This window comes from Microcaecilia unicolor, chromosome 12, assembly GCF_901765095.1.
Source record: "Microcaecilia unicolor chromosome 12, aMicUni1.1, whole genome shotgun sequence".
In the NCBI taxonomy this organism is placed as follows: Eukaryota; Metazoa; Chordata; class Amphibia; order Gymnophiona; family Siphonopidae; genus Microcaecilia; species Microcaecilia unicolor.
In genome coordinates, this window is record NC_044042.1 from 80,228,912 (window position 1) to 80,250,231 (window position 21,320).

Genomic DNA, 21,320 nt, shown 5'->3' on the forward strand with positions numbered 1-21,320 from the left:
GCATAATACTAATGATACACCTAATCAGGGGCATAGCCAGACAACAGATTTTGGGTGGGCTAATGTAAGAAGTGGGTGGGCACCAAATGTTCTCCCCCCCCCCCCACCACCACCACCACCACTACCACAACCACCACCACAAAAATATCTCAGCTGGCAGGAAAATGCTTCTTTCCACCTTGGCCGTCTGGAGCAGGCATGCGCTGAAAACTGAGCATGTGCAGGTGCCAGTATTGTGGAGAGTAGAATTTTGTTACTATCAGGGGAAAGTCTTCAGCTGACAGAGCTTGAGATCTCCACCAGCTACCGCTAAACATGTTGGGTGGGCCTGAGCCCTAAGTGGGTGGGCCCTGGCCCACCTGTGGCTACATTAGAGCATTCAACTAACATAGATACGATGCTAAAGATTTTCTACAATAAGATTTTCCAAGTACGTGAAAGATGCAGATCTTGTGAAGATTTTGGAGAGTTGATTCACACAGTCCTTGAACTTGAAATCCTTGGAGGATCCCTTTAAAATTATGGGCTCTGGACCTTGTGATATATGTCCTTGTGTGGTTATATTTTGTGTTTTGCATCTGGCACATAAGCTACGCACTAACGGCAGTGTGGTCTCCACGCCCATTCTTCATCCATACTCCACCTAAAGTTCTACCCCAACACAAAATTCCTTTAATGTGTGAATTAGCACATGCTAACTGTAAACAAACGCAAGACCAGTCATTGCGTTTGTGTGTTACAAAGCAGTGTTTTTCATTTACCACAGTATCAGCAACCTGTGGGACTGTTATACCCCAAATTGATGACCCTCATTGAGGTGCAATGAAAGCTTGCCTTTTAGGGAAAGGGAATGGGACTTTTGTGGGTTTTGCAACTACATTCAAAGCAGTTTACATAGCATATGCAGGTATTATTTTTATTATTTATTGCATTTGTATCCCACATTTTCCCACCTATTTGCAGGTTCAGTATGGCTTACAATACATTGTGAATGATGGAAATACAATTTGTTACAACTCGGTTATGGATTACATTGTGAGGAGTTATGCGAAGACAAAATATTTATTTGTACCTGGGGCAATGGAGTGTTAAGTGACTTGGCCAGAGTCACAAGGAGCTGCAGTGAGAATCGAACCCTCTTCCTCAGGATCAAAGGGGTATGGCAGGGTAGACTGTCCATTTGGGCAACAGGACTCTGCCCAAGGGTCCAGGGCAGCTGGGGGGGCCCAGTACCTCCTCCCCACATGACCAACATCTCTCTCCCCTCCGTCCCCAGGTATGGCACTCCACCTCTGTCTCACCTCCTCCCTCGCTGCGGCATTTCCCCTGTCTCTGACCCCCCTCCCCCCCAATTAGTTTACCTCAAATGTTCCTTTCTTTGTACAGGGTCCTGGCATAGGCTGTCTGACGCTGACTGGAACCTTTTCTCTGCTGTGGCCCGCCCCTTTCTGATGTAAATTCCTGCGTCCTCAAGGGCAGGCGACAGCAGACAGAAAGTTCCAGTCAGCAGCGTACAGCCTATGCCAGGACCCTATATGGAGAAAGGAACTGTATTATACTGTTTTGGGATCTTGCCAGGTACTTGTAACTTGGATTGGCCATTGTTGGAAACAGAATGCTGGACTTCATGAACTTTCGGTCTGTCCCAGTACTGCAATGTTTATGTTCTGATGTAACTTCTGAGCCAAGTGTACGAGAATGGAGGGGGAGAACTGAACCTGGGGATGGAGAAGAGAGGGGGAGATGTTGGCATCGGGAGGGAGAGAGATATTGGACCTAGGGAAGAGAGGAAAGGAGGTAGAGATGTTGGACCTGGTTGAGTGAGAGGGGCAGAGATGATGAATCTGTAGAAGGAGGCGGCAGAGAGAGGCAGAAATGGTGCACGTGGGGGAGGGGAAATGAACAAGAGGGAGAAATGTTGCATCCGGGTGGGGGAGGGAGGGAGGAGAAGAAAGATGTTCAATCTGGAGAGGGGGAGGGAAGAAAGTTATTGGATTTGGGGAGGGGGAGAGATGTTGTGTCCAAGTGGGATGGAGGGAGAAAGGGAGAGATGTGGGACCCGGGGGGCCCATAACCCTTATTGTCCAGGGGCCTAGGTCCCTATCAGTCCGCCCATGTAGGAGGGGCGCGAGGTGCCTAACTACTGCATTTAGATGCTGTCATTTACACTGCCCTAGAGCAGGTGTAAGTGGTGATGCTTAAATTTAAGCGCCTAATTGCTGACTTGTGTTATAATTTATTATGCATTTAGGACTGAATTCTATAAATGGTGCCTAAAAAGTATAGCTTAGCACTATTCTATATACCATGCTTAAAGTTAGGCGCAGTTTATAGAATAGCACTTAGTTCTCTGGAACCATGACTACATTTACACCAACGAAAACCTGGTGAAAATCCCTGTATGTAAATTAGGAGTGAATCCCCCTACGTCTATAACAATGCACACAGATTGCAGGAATGCCCCCAACCCACCCATGCTCCTCCCATGGCCACGCCCCTTTTCCAGACCATGCACTAGCATTTACGCACATCTCTTTATAGAATACGCCTACAAAGAAGGGCGCATACATTTTAATTATTGCCAATTGCCGCTGATAATTGCTTATCGCCAAATTATTGGTGCTGATTGGCTTGTTATTCAATTAAGTTGCGCACACAAATCGAGCACACCCGAATTTACGTGCGCAACTCAAAGCGCCATATATAGAATCTGGGGTTACTGCACAAATTTGCTGTTATAGAATCCTAGCACGGAGAGGCATTTTTGAAAGGACATCCATCTCGCGTGTATTTGCGAACAGGAAATACGTCAAGATTTCCTGTTCAAAAATACATAAGATAAACATCAGTACGCTGGAAATGTCCAATATGAACATGCATTTTACAAACCGAATGTCCAAATTATGATTAGGGAAAATAAAGTACATGGACGTCTGCATGGCAGCATTCTTTGAAAATTGGCCACACAAATCTCAACATAGAGCAGAGGGGAAGCCTAGTCGTTAGGGCCTTGGGTTCAAATCCCACTTTTACTCTTTTATTTTGTAACTGTGAGCCCACCAAGAATAGCAACATTACCTACTGTACCTGATGTACACCACTTCTGTAGCCTTTAGGCTTGCAAGTGGCTTATATATTTAGATAAACTAGCTATTTTTCTGTTTCTGGAGAGTTCACAATTACAATAAAAATCTATTATAATAAAAAAAAGCTGAAGTGGAATTTGAATCTGATGTCCTGCTTTAAGAACGCCCAGAATACCTAAAGCTGCCACAGAGCCTGGTACCCTTTTGGTTTCAATTTCGGGGGAGAGTGAGGGGGACAGCAGCCACTGGAGGAATACGGAAGTGTCATCCCTTAATCCCTCCAGCAGACAGCTGCTCAATCAGGGCACCGTTTTGTACCCTGGATGTGCTTGAAACAGGTCTAAATAAGGACATTCTTCTTTTTAGATACAGACGTTTCTTCCCCTTCGGAAATCCTTCTTGGACGTTCAGATTTCAGGCCCTCCCTAATCCCACCCAAAACACGATCACAACACACCCCCTTGCTCGTTGGATGTACTGCAGTGTTGGATGTCACTTTTCTGCTTTTGCAAAATAGGTACTTGGACATTTCAAGCACATGGGCGTCCAATTCGGCCTTTTGAGACATCCGTATGCTTCTAAAGTAAGCGCCTTAACATTTTATGGGCAGAAGATGGGCTCCCTCTTTCATATCGAGTGACATACAAGTTGATAATTTTAGTATTCATGACTTTTCCCTCTGGATGTCCACCCTCACTTCTTGCTGCTTTATAATCCCTCACGGTTGCTTCATTCCTCTCAAGGTCAATTGCTTCAGGTTCCCCCTTTTACTGTAATCCACTCCTCTGTTAGGAAGAAAACCTCTGTAGGAAAATTATTTAGGGTTGCTTTTACCAAGCTGCAATAAAAAGGGCCCTGCAGTACAGTGGCATAGCAAGGGCGGGGCGGTGGGGGCGGTCCGCCCCGGGTGCACGCTGCTGAGGGGTGTCGGCTCCGCTGGTTCCCTGCTCCCTCTGCCCCGGAACAGGTTACTTCCTGTTCCAGGGCAGAGGGAGCAGGGAACCAGCGGAACTGACTCCCCCCCCCCCCAGCAGCATGCACACGGCAGGCAAGAATGCACTCGGGGGGGGGGGCTTGGGTGATGCGCCGAGGGGGGGTGCGCAGCGGTGAGCCGCCCTCCCTACGCCACTGCTGCAGTAGCAGCTGGGGCTGTTTTTCCTGTGCACCAGGGCCCTTTTTACCGCAGCAGGTAAAATGCTCCTAAAAATAAAATGGCCATGGGAGCACTGACCACCACCCACTGAGGTGGTGGTAAGGGCTCCCATTGTAACCCGGCGGTAACCTGGCACAATACAGTGCTGCCCGGTTACTACCATGTTAGCGCCACAGTAAAAATAAAAATATTTTCTGGCACGCCAGAAATGGCGCATGCTCAAGGCAGAAGTACCACTGGCAGCCACGTTGGGCCGGTGGTAGTTCTGGGCTGCTGTGCAGCAAGCCCTTTGCCACGCAGCAACCCATTCATAAAAGGCCCCTTAGTGAGCAGGGTCCCACTCTATGGACTCTTCCGTTGGACTTACGTTTGACCCAGTCCCTAGATGACTTTAAGGAGAAACTCAAGACCTATCTGTTCCACCATGCATTTGGGTCTTAGGCGCCAGGGGCGTAGCCAGACCTCACAATTGGAAAGGGCCAGAGCCCAAGGTTGGGGGCACATTTTGAGTGCCGCCCCACCCCCACCCCCCACCGCCATGCCTCACCTTGCCTCATCCCCCCCCCCCCCCCCCCCCCCCACCGCCTCACCTCGCCCTCTCACAAGCAAATACCTTTGCTGACGGGGTCCCCAACCCCAGCCAGCTGAAGCCTTCTTCAGCGCGGTCTCCGGCGCAGCCACGTTCGCTGCCTACCCCCTGCTCTTCTTTCTTCTTGCTCCTCTTGTACACGCTGATGCTCAGCATCAGCGTGCACAAGAGGAGCAAGAAGAAAGAAGAGCAGGGGGCAGGCACATGCACCGGAGACCGCGCTGAAGAAGGCTTCAGCTGGTGGGGGTTGGGGGACCCCCGCCAGCCAAACCAGGGGCCCGGATGAAATTTGCGGGGGCCCAGGATTCCATGGCCCCCCATAGCTAGGCCCCTGTTAGGCACTTTGTTGCTGTCTGATAGAGCAGCAGTGTCAGTCTCTCTCTCTTTTTCTGTATGATTGTAGTTCCCTTTCTTTTGTTTCCTTTTTGGTGTTTATGGAATTGTAAACTGCTCTGATAGTTCTTTCCTGAGTGTTATAAAGTATAAAAAAAACACTTGAAACTTGAATCTAGATTTTGGGCACCTAACTTTTAGTGCCCTTCATAGTTCCTTTGGAAGGATGTGTACAAGATCTACCCTGATACCTTCACTTTCTTCCTTCTTCTGTTCCTCTCCTCCATTTTTCCACCAGGTCCGGGCCAGTGCAATTGCTCAGGATGCAGATCAGAACTACGACTATGCAAGCAACAGTGTCATCCTGCACCTGGATGCTGGCGATGAGGTCTATATCAAACTGGATGGAGGTAAAGCACACGGAGGCAACAATAACAAGTACAGCACCTTCTCAGGCTTTATCATCTACTCTGACTGAAGGAAAGGGGAAAGAGGGACCAGGAGAAAGAGAGCAAGAGATGGACCTTTTTCTCATCCATAATGGTTGTCTATGTTGGATTTCCATGCAGCATGGCTTCCAGACTGATGGGTGCTCCCACAATAGAAGAGGACAGAGGGGCAGCACCCACTTACCAATGGTTTTATCCCTCATGTACAGGACACTTGAGTAAAAAATCTGGACTATTTCCAATAGGATTCAAGAGGTTTTCCTCCTCCACCCAAAGACGCTTCCTATGGGATCCTGGATTTCCTAGTTGATAGAACTATCCCAGCCAGTGTTTGTCTTTTAGCTTATGCTGGTACTTTATAAGGAGAAGAGGGACATCGAGGGCAGGGGGTACTTCTTCAGGTGGGTACTGTGCAAGAGGAACGACCTTAGATACCTGCAACTGAATCTAATGCCAAAATACCTTCTGAGACACAACAGGTGTGCATTCAAGTGTACTTGCGTGTGAGAAATTTGTCTGTTTGTGGGCAATTATATATGCATGTTTGGGTTCAAGATAGCAAGATAACAGCCAGATATCAATTGCTATGCTCTTCTTGTGATTGATCATTTTCCCAGGCTGGGCAGTTAGCCCGTACTCTCTGGGTAGAAGTACTGTAGGTGCCACTGCTGGAGCTTGTCGTAGCTGACAAATCCACCAAACAACCAGATAAAGCTGCTACTTATTACACCTAAAGCCAACCTGAATTCCAACATTTCCTTGTCCCCATTCATTTCTAAATCTTGCCTCATTGTGATTATGCAGTGTACTGTGAAAGGCATTAGGGCTATTCCCCATATGGATGCCAAAGGGGAAGATCCCTGTCTTCATATACAAAACATATGTAAATACATATATTGTACAATATGTATGTGTGTATATTTTTGGGAACAAGCATTGCATACTTGTGGAAATGACATATAGCAATGTTTTTGCTGGGCATGTGTAAGAAAATTCCTTTACCTGTTGGTTGTCTGGTTTTTGTAGAAAGACAATCTCCACTTCAGACCCCACTTTCTTCTCTATTCCCATATTCGAGGGCTCCTTCTCCAGTCCATCATATCCCGAGATTCTTCTCCAAACTTGCCTATCGCAAAACTCCTTTTCCACTACAGTCAAATTAAAGAAATCATGTCTTACAGTCTAGTGCTATTAATTTTTTGGATAGTGGAAAACATGGTGTGAAAAATATAAGAGATGGTCTATGAAATCCAATCAGTTAGATTATGTCTGAGGCCGTCCTCTTTCCTGTCTTCTATTGCCATCCACTTTTCTGCCATGTGGGAGATGAGGGGAGGGATTAGCTCTGTACTCTGCAACATGGCTACAGGATGTGCTTAAGAAGCTCATAAAGGTGGTCACCTGTATTCGGAAAAGCTGAAATGCTTGAGAATAATTCTGGATGGAGGTAAGTAAACCCAAAACTTGTAACTACTAGCACAGTTCTGTACAATATACTTCTGTTTCATCAATGGCTACATGAACACTGATGCATTAAGGCAGTGTTTCCCAAGTCGGACCTGGAGTAACCCCTTGTCAGTCAGGTTTTTAGGATATACACAATGAATATGTATGAAAGAGATTTGCATATAATGGAGGCAGTATATATAAATCAAGTTCATGCATATTTATGGTGGATATCCTGAAAACCTGACTGGCAGTTCTCCAGATTTGGGAAACACTGCATTAGGGTATGGTGAGAAACCATTGTACACATGTCATGGGTATGTAAGTTGGCAGAAAGAACAATTAAGTGCTATGAGCACAAAGAAATACAAGAAAATCATTGATTGCACATCTGCACCTATCCTATGTCTTTCAGCTTTAGAGGAGACTGATTGTGTGTCCATATACTCATCCCCAAAGCCTCTAGTCCTAAAGATGGCAAGCTATGTATTCCTGTGCCCATCTCCATAGCCATCAAGTCTTAGAAATGACAGGCTATGAACCCTTGCACCCATTCCATGAGTTGTTTAATCCTAGAGATGATCGGCTTTGTAACCTTGCACCCATATTCTGAGTCATTTAATCCAAGAGGTGACAGGCTTTGAATCCCTGCACCTATCCCCTAAATCTAATCCTAGAAGTTTTAGGCTCTGTATCTCTTCATCCATCCCCTGAGACATCTAATCATAGAGGTGAATGGCTCTGTATCCCTGCATGTATGCTCTGAGTCATCTAATCTTGGAAGTGACAGGCTCTATATCCCTACATGATCCATCCCCTGAGTCATCTAATCCTAAATGTGACAGGTTCTGTTTCCATGTATCCATCCCCTGAGTCATCTAATCCCAGAAGTGACAGGCTCTGTATCCTTATACCCATCCCCCGAGTCATCTAATCCTAAATGTGACTGGTTCTGTATCCCTGCAACCATCCCCCGAGTCATTTAATCCTAAATGTGACTGGTTCTGTATCCCTGCAACCATCCCCCGAGTCATCTAATCCTAGAAGTGACAGGTTCTGTTTCCATGTATCCATCCCCTGAGTCATCTAATCCCAGAAGTGACAGGCTCTGTATCCTTATACCCATCCCCTGAATCATCTAATCCTAAATGTGACTGGTTCTGTATTCCTGCAACCATCCCCCGAGTCATCTAATCCTAAATGTGACTGGTTCTGTATCCCTGCAACCATCCCCCGAGTCATTTAATCCTAAATGTGACTGGTTCTGTATTCCTGCAACCATCCCCCGAGTCATCTAATCCTAAATGTGACTGGTTCTGTATCCCTGCAACCATCCCCCGAGTCATTTAATCCTAAATGTGACTGGTTCTGTATCCCTGCAACCATCCCCCGAGTCATCTAATCCTAGAAGTGACAGGTTCTGTATCCCCACGTGTATTCCCTAAATCATCTAATCCTAGAGGTGACTGCTCTGTATCCATCCCCTGAGTCATCTAATCCTGCAGGTGACAGGCTCTGCATCCGTGCATTCATCCTCTGAGCCCTCCACTCTTATGAGTGGCAAGTTCTGTATTTTTGCATCCATTCCCTGAGTCAACGAATCCCGGGGGTGGCAAGATCTACACTTCAGTGCCAGGATCTTGAGTCACTGAGCTCCTTGAATGAAAGTGTTTTTCTTCTTCAGATTATCTGCTGAGCCACACAGTTTTCCTTCTCTTTATCATCAAAGAAAATAAAGCTCTATGGATTTGATGTATTAAAGCATAAGGTAGCATATTATATTATGCTAACAACTGCTTTCTTTCCCTTTTTAGTTAATTCTATTAACCATATTTCTGGGTGATCCCTGTTGTAAAAATCCAGCCTGTAAAGCAGAAAGGCCAACAGCATCTGTGAGCTTTAATTCCCAGTCAACCAAGCTGTCCGCCTCAATGCCCCACTGCAGCGAACAGGGCTATGGACCCATCGTTTGCAAATGAAATGGGAAAATGTGTGTAAAATATTTATTCTTAGCAAGTCCTAAGTGAGGCTGCTTTCAGGATCTGATACAATTACTACTAGCAATCTATATACGAATGAAACATACAAGTTCATTTAAGGAAAAGCAATCTTGTCACAGTTTTTGCAAAAGCCTACAAAATATGTCTGGGGCAAATAGATACATTAGATTCTTACAAAAGGAAAGCACAGCTCAGGAGACAGAGCAAGCATTGGCATAGTTTGGGGGGGGGGCATGGGGAGTGGGCATGTTGCAGTCGCGAATGCTGAACTGGTCTCCCAGTCTCCCAGTGCCAATATGACTTCTTTCCTTCCTCTGCCACCCCCTCCCCACAAGGGTTACCAACTAGATCCAGATTCACCCAACAGGGTTGATCCAGTCCGGGGCTTACCCCATTCCATGCAGGAACTTGTGATTCTGATGTCCCAATTGGATTCCCTAAGAAAAGCAAGGCTACAAGTCCCTGCATGCATTTAGGCTAAGCCCAGGACTGGATCAACCCTGTCAGCTGAATCAGGATCTAATTAGCAACCCTAGCCACCATTCCCCCCCCCCCCCCAAAAAAAAAGAAGAAAACAAGCAAGCAAAATGACACCATTGAAAATAAGTATCCTCCGGCAGCAAGAAAACATCAAAGGCAGCACTAAAACAACATGGAAGGGGGACTCCCTCCCTACTCAGCAGTAATCACCCTAGTCATCTTGCAATGCTGTCAATATTATGTATCATTTAGGAAGAATTTGAAAACATTTTTGTTTCCACAAACTGAGTCATAGTCATTGTAATTGGAGGGTAAATGTCTCTTACGCTTGTGTTTACAAAGGCATGCTATAGGCGTGTTAGCGTTTTTAACAAGCATTAAAAGCTAATGCACATCAAATGCTAGGAATGTATTGGCGCATTCACGTTTAACATGCCCTAACTTTATAGGTGCGTTAAAAACGCTAACACACCTAAGTAAATATACCCCTTCGTGTTTAAATTTGCTATTGTAATTCCCAGAAAGTTTGGATCTGGTCTCTTGGTTTGTGTAACTTGCCTTGAACTGACAGGGTATATGATGGGATATAAGACATGTTATAACGCAATATAAAATAACAGTTCTTGTGAGCCACCAGCATGTCTGGTTCTCAGGATGACCAGATGATCAAAATTAAATTGGTTCAGTGGTCCAAGGAGTAGAAATATCACTTATGAGCATACCTGAAAACCAGATTGGAGCTGGAAGGTATTGCTTTATCTTTGCTAAGATCTAAACTAAGCTCTAAGAGTTGAACTGGAATGATAAGATGGGAAAGCCAGGTTCTTAAGTTTACAAATGAAGCTCCTAAAACGGAAGTCTTTGCTTTTCCCCTTTCTCCTCTGTGAGCCTGTTAAAAAGAAAAGAAGTCAGATGATCCACAGACAAGAGGCTAGGGAAGCTAACTGATGGAGAGGAAGGGAGATTATGGTAAAGTACCCTAAATGGGGTGTATGAAAGGCCAGACACTACCTTAGAAAGGGTTCATAATGAAGGATCAGATATTCTAAGGACTTATTGCATAGTGTAACCAGGTACCTCTAGGTGCAGCCAAGGATAAAACAATCTCCTCCAGCCACAGGCTCCCAGTACAGTCAAGAAATAAATGTCCACCATCAACTTCACTCTTAAGGACTTTATTCCATGCAGGTTTCTAGTAGACCTGATACACAGTTCCAACAGCAGCATTCACCTTCAATCTTAAGCACATATAAGCCACCTGAAAGTGAGTGGCAAATAGTCCCCTTTAAGCAGTAGGCTATCAGCACATATCAGGATTCAATACAGGCTCACAGTCAGCTCCAGGCTGGGCTCTCTATCCAGGGCACAGTAACAGCAGTTCAACTCCAAATAAAAGCAGTTGAGTTCATCATCACAGTTAAACCACAAAGCAGCAGTTTCTACCTTCTACTCTCTTTACCTTCAGGAGGGGCTCCATACTTTAGGGATTTTTCCTACCCCAAGGGATTCCCCTTTACATCGGCTTCACTGGTAGAATCAATACTTTAGGGACCTCTATTACCCAAGGGTTTTCAGCCTGCAAATACTTTTGGGACTTTCTCACACCCAAGGGATTTCACCCTGCATCTGCTTCACTCTACCCACTTCTCTCCTTCTGCTTCTCTCTTCCCTGGGACTCCTTCCCACCTGCCTAATCAATCTCTGGCTTCTGCTACCACAACCAATCATTCTCCTTCCATTAGCTTCCCCCACACCCATACCAGCTGAGTTAAGCATTAGACTAATGATAAGCTCCATCTCTCTTTCCCCCTAGTGGCAGCCAATCTACACATCCTGCCAGCTTACACCCATGTCTTCCCCTATTGCAGCTAGGAGTCCAGTCCAGGTTCTTCATCTCACCCCCTGGCTCCTTGACTGCAATGCCTTCTGGGACTTGTATTTCAGACTGAAACTGCCTTAACCCAACTATCCTGGATGTGACTATCACACTAGACATAGCAGTAATTTAATAAAAGGATGCCTATGTGAAAAGTTTAAAATGATACTTAATGTGCCTTTATAAAATAGGTAGCCAGAGCTATTCCCAGTAATGCACTGAGAGCATTTTTGATGTGAAGTCTAAGTCTGACTTTGGCCATTTTGCTCAAAACGTCAGATGTTTTTGTGCTCTGTATTTATCTTTTTGGTCCATTTTTGAAAACAAATGTGCAAGTGAAAAACGCACAAAAACAAACCATTGGGATATATGAGGGGGTTAGTATTCTTAGTAAACTGGCCACACAGACAACCCAGCAGAGCAGTAGGACACCCTAGGAAGCACTGCAGTGGACTTCACCTAAAAGCTCCCAGGTTTACATCTCACCATTACCTCCTTTTATTGTTTAGGGAGCCCTCCAAAGCACACCAAAAACCTACTGTACCCAACTATACACCACTACAATAGCCCTTATGGCTGCACATGTCACCTATATGTGGGTACGTTATGGTTTTGGGGGGGGGTTGGGGGGTTTACACCTTCCACCACAAGTGTAACAGATAGAGTGGGTTATGGGTCTGGGTCCTTTTCTCTACAGTGCACTGCACCAACCACTAGGCTACTCCAAACAGGGCCGTGCCTAGGGTCTCTGGCACCCCCCTGCAGAGTATCAGTTGGCACGCCCCCCCCCCCCCCCGGACTTTTAAATTTACCTCCCTCTGACGTCTGTGCAGCGTCAGTGAAAGCGCTGCCTGTCTGACGTCTCTCCACCAGCTCAGCCTTCCCTTCGCTCGTTCGTTCCCTCTGTGTCTCGCCTTCTTCTGACGTCATTTCCTTGAGGGCGGGACACAGAGGGAACGAACGAGCAAAGGGAAGGCTGGTTGAGAGACGTCAGACAGGCAGCGCTTTCACTGATGCTGCGCAGACGTCGGAGGCGGAGCGAGGTAAATTTAAAGCACCAGGGAATCGGAGATGGAGGGGAGTGGAGGAGTAAGGTTTTTAAAAACAAAAATACAACGCGACGGCATGGCGCCCTTGAAGGCAGGTGTCCCCCTGCAGCGCTTACCATGTTGGCACGGCCCTGACTCCAAAGACCTGCTTGCTGATCTAATAGGACTGGTCATAACATCTGAAGCTATCATAAAGCCTGGTATGTACCATTTCTTTTACATCTTTGAGGGGTTGGAGGGGGTCAGTGGTCACTGGGGGAGTAAGGTTGGATCATTCCTTTATTCCTCCAGTGGTCATTTAGGGCACTTTTTGTGACTTAGTCATTATTAAAATAGGTCTAGCCCAAGCATCTTAGTTTTAGTCCAGGACATTTTCATTTTGTTCGATTATGCCTGAAAAGCATCCAGGTCTTAGGAATGCCCACATCCTACCCTTAAACCCCCCCCCCCCCCCCCCCCCCCCCCCCGACATGCCCCCTTGAGATTTGGACACACTGCAGACAAACTGCATAGGAAAACATCTGAAAAATGGGTTTCAAAGATACCGATTTAGAAGTTTTGGTGAGAAAACATCCAAATGCTGCTTTATGCCACTTTTTACATGTTTTTCTCTTTCAACAATGTGCCCCATATTCTCATGCACAAAGTTACATCTGTTGCAAAGGTTTAAATGGGTAAAAGCACTCTAAGAGGGCAATTCTACAACCATGCACCTATATAATTAGGTGCCCTGGGGTCATCTACTAGGAGCCTATTCTATAAAGGAAAGGTACACAAAAAAAACCCCACCAAAGTGGAGAAACAAACAGGACAAAGTCAAAAAGAGGGGAGTAGCGTGATCAACAAGACTCTACTAAAAATCCCAGGAGATGTAATGATGAAGTAAAAGTCTTTAATAAGTGTTAAACTAGGACTCAACACAGCACCGTGTTTCGGCAAAGTGTCTGCATCAGGAGTCTGTGGAGCGGTGAAGTACAATGAAAATATGCTAAAAAGGGATAACACAGGATCAAGTCTTTAGAAGGACTGGCAATACTGGTACACCATTAAGGATCGTGGCGGCAACAGACGTTCAAATCTATAGCACTATATCATCTAAGGATGCTAGAAATATGCCAATCCTGTATTGTCCCCTTTTAGCATAAATTCATTATACTTCATCAACTCCACAGACTCCTGATGCAGACACTTTGCCAAAGCAAGGTGCTGTGTCGAGTCCTATTTTTAACACTTATTAAAGACTTACTTCATCATTACGACTCCTGGAATTTTGGGAAGAGTCTTGTTGATCATGCTACTCCCCTCTTTTTGACATAAAGGAAAGGAAAATATACTTTACATATGGAAGTTAGCCCCACTTGGGCAAAACCATTTATGGGTCATTATTTAAAGCTGGCAGTGAGCATGTTTATTTTTAATGCTGCCAACATTCAAATTTGGAACCAAAGGACTTTCCCTCTTCAATTTACTGCCAATATTTCCTGCCTTCGTGAGAAAACTGCCCCACCTCAAATCCCAAGCGATCAGCTTTGAGAACCCACTATATAAAGATGAACTGCATACCTCACAGCATTACTACTACTACTATTAATCATTTCTACAGTGCTACTAGACGTATGCAGCATAATGACTAAAACATCCATTCCACTTACTCAGATGTGGCAAGATCCAGACAACCATGACAATCATCACTGCTGTGTGTTTGACTAGGTGAAATGCCCTTGCTTCATCTCAGCACTATCTAGATAGTTCTGGAGCATTCAGAGGGAATTTTTAGTGGTCACTGAAAATTCACAGATGATTTACTTATGCATTTAGCAGCCACTACTAAATGTATAAGTCCCTTTTGTAACCAGGTACCTCTAGGTGCAGCCAAGGATAGAACAATCTCCTCCAGCCACAGGCTCCCAGTGCAGTCAAGAAATAAATGTCCACCAGCAACTTCAATCTTAAGGACTTTATTCCATGCAGGTTTCTAGTAGACCTGATACACAGTTCCAACAGCAGCATTCACCTTCAATCTTAAGCACATGTAAGCCACCTGAAAGTATGTGGCAAATAGTCCTCTTTAAGCAGTAGGCTAACAGCACATACCAGGATTCAATACAGGCTCACAGTCAGCTCCAGTCTGGGCTCTTTATCCACTGCACAATAAACAGTAGTTCAATTCCAAATAGAAGCCGTTCTTTCATTTCATCATCACAGTTAAATCACAAAGCAGCAGTTTTTACCTTCTACTCTCTTTACCTTCAGGAGAGTTCAATACTTTAGGGACTCCTCATACCCAAGGGATCAGCTTCACTGGTAAATTCAATACTTTAGGGGCCTCCCTTACCCAATGAATTTCAGCCTGCAAATACTTTTGGGACTTCCTCACACCCAAGGGATTTCAGCCTGCTTCAGTACTTTAGGGACCTCTCTTACCCAAGGGTTTTCAGCCTGCAACTGCTTCTCTCCCTCTGCTTCTCTCTCCTCTGGGACTCCTTCCCACCTGCCTAATCAATCCCTGGCTTCTCCCACACCCATACCAGCTGAGTTAAGCATTACACTAATGATGAGCTCCTACACACAGGGTTTCCTATCTCTCTTTCCCCCTAGTGGCAGCCAATCTACACATCCTGCCAGCTTACACCCATGTCTTCCCCTATTGCAGCTAGGAGTCCAGTCCGGGTTATTCATCTCACCCCCTGGCTCCTTGCCTGCAATGCCTTCTGGGACTTGTATTTCAGACTGAAACTGCCTTAACCCAACTATCCTGGATGTGACTCTATCACACCCTGAACATTGACCCACTAGTATGCTTAGTTGGAAGAGAGCTGAGAGTAGGATACCTGTACAACTTATTTAAACGTCAGGTACATAGACTTTTATTTTAAGAGTTATAATTCCAAGAATTGAATTTACCATTTTCATTGATTACCAGCAAACAGCAGTGAGGAAACAATATATAAGCTTCATTCGGTCACTATCTTTGTGGTGTAATTAAAATTCTTTCTTCTACTAATTATTCTTGTCTGTACTGACAGATTCTGATAGCTTCTGATGTGTGAAAATAAGTATATTGGGATGCTGATTGGATGAAAGGTATTTACAGCATACAAATTCAAATTATTATTCTGCACACTTGTGGTGACTCCAGCACTTGTCCCCACTCAGTGGCACCACTTCCTTTTTCTCCTGCTGTTGCTGTGCTCGAGCTACTGCATCCTCCAACCCACATGGATCAATACAGCTATCCTCTGGATTTGTCAACCCATGCACGCTGAAGAAGACAGTGCACAGAGCAGAGAAGCAGTGGAAGGAAGGGGGCGGTGGCACTTTCAGCACTGAACAGGGGGTAAGTTTGACACAATGGCATTTTCACCATTGAACAGGGGGTAGATATGGCACAGTGGCACTTTCACCATTGAACAGGGGGTTGGTATGGCACAGTGGCACTTTCACCATTGAACAGGGGGTAGGTATGACACAGTGGCACTTTCACCACTGAACAGGGGGTTGGTATGGCACAGTGGCACTTTCACCATTGAACAGGGGGTAGGTATGGCACAGTGGCACTTTCACCATTGAACAGGGGGTTGGTATGGCACAGTGGCACTTTCACCATTGAACAGGGGTAGGTATGACACAGTGGCACTTTCACCACTGAACAAGGGGTTGGTATGGCACAGTGGCACTTTCACCATTGAACAGGGGTAGGTATGACACAGTGGCACTTTCACCACTGAACAGGGGGTAGGTATGATGCAGTGGCACTTTCACCACTGAACAGGGGGTTGGTATGGCACAGTGGCACTTTCACCATTGAACAGGGGGTAGATATGGCACAGTGGCACTTTCACCATTGAACAGGGGGTAGGTATGACAGTGGAAATTTCACCACTGAACAGGGGGTTGGTATGGCACAGTGGCACTTTCACCATTGAACAGGGGGTTGGTATGGCACAGTGGCACTTTCACCATTGAACAGGGGGTAGGTATGGCACAGTGGCACTTTCACCATTGAACAGGGGTAGGTATGACACAGTGGCACTTTCACCACTGAACAGGGGGTAGGTATGATGCAGTGGCACTTTCACCACTGAACAGGGGGTTGGTATGGCACAGTGGCACTTTCACCATTGAACAGGGGGTAGATATGGCACAGTGGCACTTTCACCATTGAACAGGGGGTAGGTATGACAGTGGAAATTTCACCATTGAATAGGAGGTAGGTATGACACAGTGGCACTTTCATCATTGAACAGGGGGTAGGTATGACAGGTGTCTCAGGGACACCCCTATGCCAACATGCCCCAGGGACAGTTTCTTGGGAGCTGGGGAGGGGTGGGTGCAGAATCACAGTCTACCACATGTTGGTAGACACCACTTTCTGGTAAGCATATTTTATATATATAATTTTTTTGTTCTTAAATATAAACTTTTCTTAACCGGTAAGGCATATCAGATCTGCAAGTAATTTTAGTTTGTGCTTGTGTAATACAATCCATATATCCTATGTTTTTTTTATTTCAGTTTTTGCTCCATTATTTGATATTATTTTCCTATTGCTAAATGTGTGCAGGAGATAATCTAACCCTAGATGGGAAATGAAACCTATTTGAGTTTCTTAAGGATTCAAATTAATGTTAAGATCTATTAAATCACCATTTAGAGAAGAACTCCGGCACAGTAAAAGGCAAAAATTGAAAGCAGAAGCATCATGTTCATAAAATGGCATGACCAATTTAACTATATAAAATTATTGGGCATTAAAAATGTATACATTCCAGTGCTTCAGTCTCTGATTAAAGGTTTCTAGACAGAATATTTTAAAAATTGTTCAGTTAACATCTAGAGCCTGATTCATCAAGGTTTTTTCCCCACAGAATGAGAGGAAAACCTTTCTGACTGGGCCTAGAAACCCTGAATTCTGATAAAGGAGCCCTTTTACCAAATTTATTTGGATTTTGTTCACACCTTTTTCAGTAGTAGCTCAAGGTGGTGAGTTACATTCAGGTACACTGGACATTTCTCTGTCCCAGGAGGGCTCACAATCTAAGTTTGTACCTGAGGCAATGGAGGGTTAAGTGACTTGCTCAAGATCACAAGGAGCAGCAGTGGGATTTGAACCAACTACCTTGGGATTGCAAGACCAGTGCTCTAACCGCTAGGCCACTCCTCCACTCCTATTTGCAATTTTAAAAAATGGCCTTAGTGCATCGTTACAAGGGTCTTTCCCGCAGCAACAAAATAGCCACATTTCCTATTTTTGTATTAATGGTCATGTTCTAATTCTCCCATTAGCATGCGAACATTAAGAAATATTAACGTCTGAGTCCTTACCACCACCTATTTGTAGGCAGTAAGGGCTCATGTGCTAATCATATGCTAATTAGTTAGCACATGGCTATGCTAACTGATTAGCACAGACACACCCACTCTCTGCCTCCCAGACATGCACCCTCCACCAAAATATTTTAAATATATTCAAAAATGTCCATGGGATACCTCAGCGCATTACCACAGTTTAGTAAAATGACCACAAAGGAAGCAAGACAAGGGTGTAAGGTTTCAGCACCCTGGACAGCACCACACATGGCATCCTAAGAGGACTTTTTACCAAGGGGGGCCCTTTTACTAAGGTGTGGGGGGGCTATGTGGGTAGCGTGTGCCAAATTGGCTCTACCGCCTGGCTTGCGCACGTGCCCAGCGTTAATTCTGAGTTTGACGCGTGCTGAATCCCATGGTAGAAAATAATTTTCTATTTTCTACCGCAGGGGATGTTCCCAGTGGTAATCAGCAGTGGGCACACACACTGCATGGTTACCACATGGGTAACGCATAAGCCCTTACTGCTAAGTCAGTGGGTGGCGGTAAGGTCTCAGGCCGTAACTTGGCACATGCTAGTTTTCATTTCAGTGCATGCCCATTTCCCGGCCCATTAAAAAAGCCCTTTTACCCAGTTGCGGTAAAAGTGGCCCAGTGCGCACTCAAAACACACGCCCGCTTTTTACTGTGGCTTTGTAAAAGGACCCCTAATATGTGCTTACCACAACTTAAAATGACATTTACTGTGGGGTGTACTGAGGCGTCTTGAGATACTTGTGACATGTGCACATGCTACCAGTACACTAAAAAATAAAATGTGTTTTTCCCTCAGGGGCTTGTCTGGGGTGTGGAGAGTGGGTGTGTCTGATTAGCACATGCTTAGCAGGTGAGCGCTTACCATCTACAAAAGTGTTAAGGGCTCATGTGGCAATGGTCATGCCCTAATGGCAACAGAAAAGAGAAAATCGGTCATTTTCCCACCGCAGGACAAGTGGCCTTACAGCCAGATGATCAAAAGCCCCGTGCTGTTCCAAACAGCACTCCAAAAATAGCGCTGGAACAGCACAGGGCGTTATTAGACCTATGATCAGAGATAATTGCATGCAAATTTAAGCACGCAATTCTCACTGATCATGGGGTAGAAATGCAGGAGAATTGTGCCTGAGCATGCACTTAGCACAATCCTCCCGCACTTGTTTGACAGATCTGGGCTGTCAAAAGCCCAAACCTGTCAACCTCAGGGGCTGCAGGTCCATGGGACCACCAGACCCCAACTACCCCTGCCCCGAGCAAGGCAAAACGGGGGCTGGAGGTCTGGCAGACCTCTCGTCCCCCCGATGACCCCCCCCCCTCCAGGTTCAAGGATGGCTGGAGATCCGGTGGGTCTCTGGCCACCCCTTATTCCTGTCAGCATTTCTAAAAAGTACCTACCTGGTGCTCCCTGGTGGCTCGGAGCTGGCATAAAGTTTGCCGCAGCCAGCGACCCAATCTTTGGCATGCTGGTCGCTGATCATTAGGAATAAATATGTTTAGCCCTGTTTTGCATGCATTTGCATGCTAGTTGTATTCAGAGCCCTCGAGCGCGTTTTCATGGGGTGGTAGCAAACGCTGGCATTAGTATGGTGCTAACAGCCTCTAGCACAGGCATTTGCTTCTGATCATCCCTATGTTAGTGCATGACAAGATTCACATAAAGGTGCTGTATGGCCACTTTTTGCCACAGCTTTGTAAAAGGGCCCCTAAGACTTTTCCCTCTCCTTCCTCTCTTCCTCCTGCTTTTTATTTCTATAGCCTGTCCCTTGCTATTATTATTCCCCAACAGAAGTTCATTACTACAGTTTACAAAATCACCCAACATTTATTTATTTACTTGTTGCATTAGTATCCCACATTTTCCCACCTATTTGCAGACTCAATGTGGCTTACAATAATACATCATAACAAGCACCAATCAAGAGTAGATAAACAATTGGTTACATAAAGAACAAGTGTAACATAATGGATATAATCAAGTCAATAAATCAGAAAACAGATTATCAAGTAAGTGGTGATCTGAATGAATCTGTATAGTCCTTATTGTTTGCAAATGAACTCATTTTTGAGTTGCCTTTCACTAGTTTAGGTTTGATCTGATTAGTTCCGATTTTTCCAGTTTCCTTGTTTAAACTCAGGGCCTTGTTTACTAAGCCATGCCAGAGGCGCATTAGCATTTTAAGCTTGTGCTAAGCATTAGTGCATGCTAACTGTGTAGATGCCCATAATATTCCTACGGGCGTCTACACAGTTAGCGCATACTGGTTTTTAACATGAAGTAAGTGTAATCTTACCACATGGCCATTTCTTTTTTTCAACCTTTTTACCCACTGCAGTAAAAAGGGCCCGTGAGATAGCAAAACCATTTATAGCCTGATAAGGGATAAGGTGAACCCAAGAGATAATGGAGTTTTATGGGGTGGGAATGACTTGGGGGCTTTTTCAGCCATGGCAAGGATCACCAACAAATGATATACAGTAGATAAATAGCAAAATTATTGTACAAAGGCTTACCCCTGAAGTGTTCAATTTCAATTGGTTTTCTGCTTCTTAGGAAGCAAGGGAAGGAGTGAAAAATATCCTAGTGCCGGGATTTTCTAGCACTTTTCAACTTTGATCCTGTTGAAAATGACTTCACTCTTATCAGATCAAGATTAGTTGTAGTGCGGAGGTTCCGAGTTAATCTTCATCTTCTTTTAAAGTTTGCACCCAGTGAATGAATTTTGAAATGCAATTTTCAGACAGAGGGAAGGGCTGAATCACCATTAGAACAATTTCAACTTTTGTTGAAAAGTGCTAAAATCTTATTCACCAGTTGCTCTTAGTAGTGATTAGGGCTATGGAGTCGGTACACCAAACCTTTGACTCCACCGCCTCTATTTTTCTACTGTCCAACTCTAAATCTGATTCCTACTATGTTTAGTTAATTACAGAAACATAGGATATTTCTTTATATAAAAAATTTGGACTAATACACCACAACATATATTTATTTGATGTTTGAACAAAAAACCTGAACAAAAAATTGTTGTCAAATAAAAATATGCAATACACTGTTAACCACTTTTTTATTTTTATTTATAAGTAATTCAAAACAAGATGGAGTCAGAGTCGGTATATTTTTACCAACGCCGACTCCACCCAAAATTGTTTCCGACTCTGACGTCATGATTCTGACTCCACAGCTTTTGTGATTACACTTAGCAGATGGATAGCTGCTGCCCCCCACCCCCACCCCAGCTATCAACCTTCTGAAACGGTAGCGGAATTCAAGCATGCGTGGGATAAACATAAAGGAATCCTGTTCAGAAGGAATGGATCCTCAGAAGCTTAGCCGAGATTGGGAGGCGGGGCTGGTGTTTGGGAGGCGGGGCTAGTGCTGGGCAAGACTTCTACGGTCTGTGCCATGAAAATGTCCGATACAAATCAAGGTAAGGTATACACAAAAAGTAGCACATATGAATTTATCTTGTTGGGCAGACTAGATGGACCATGCAGGTCTTTTTCTGCCGTTAT

The 21,320-nt window shown here is 44.9% G+C and overlaps 1 protein-coding gene across 1 annotated transcript in view; it reads left to right on the forward strand.

Annotated features, from left to right (window-relative positions):
* C1QL1 (complement C1q like 1) overlaps positions 1-5,639 on the forward strand; it is a 74,923-nt gene extending 69,284 nt beyond the window's left edge. The window contains exon 2 of the mRNA XM_030221651.1: positions 5,460-5,639. Within this exon, the coding sequence (XP_030077511.1) occupies positions 5,460-5,639 (180 nt within the window). The remainder of the gene's footprint in view (positions 1-5,459) is intronic.
* Positions 5,640-21,320: the final 15,681 nt, after the last annotated feature.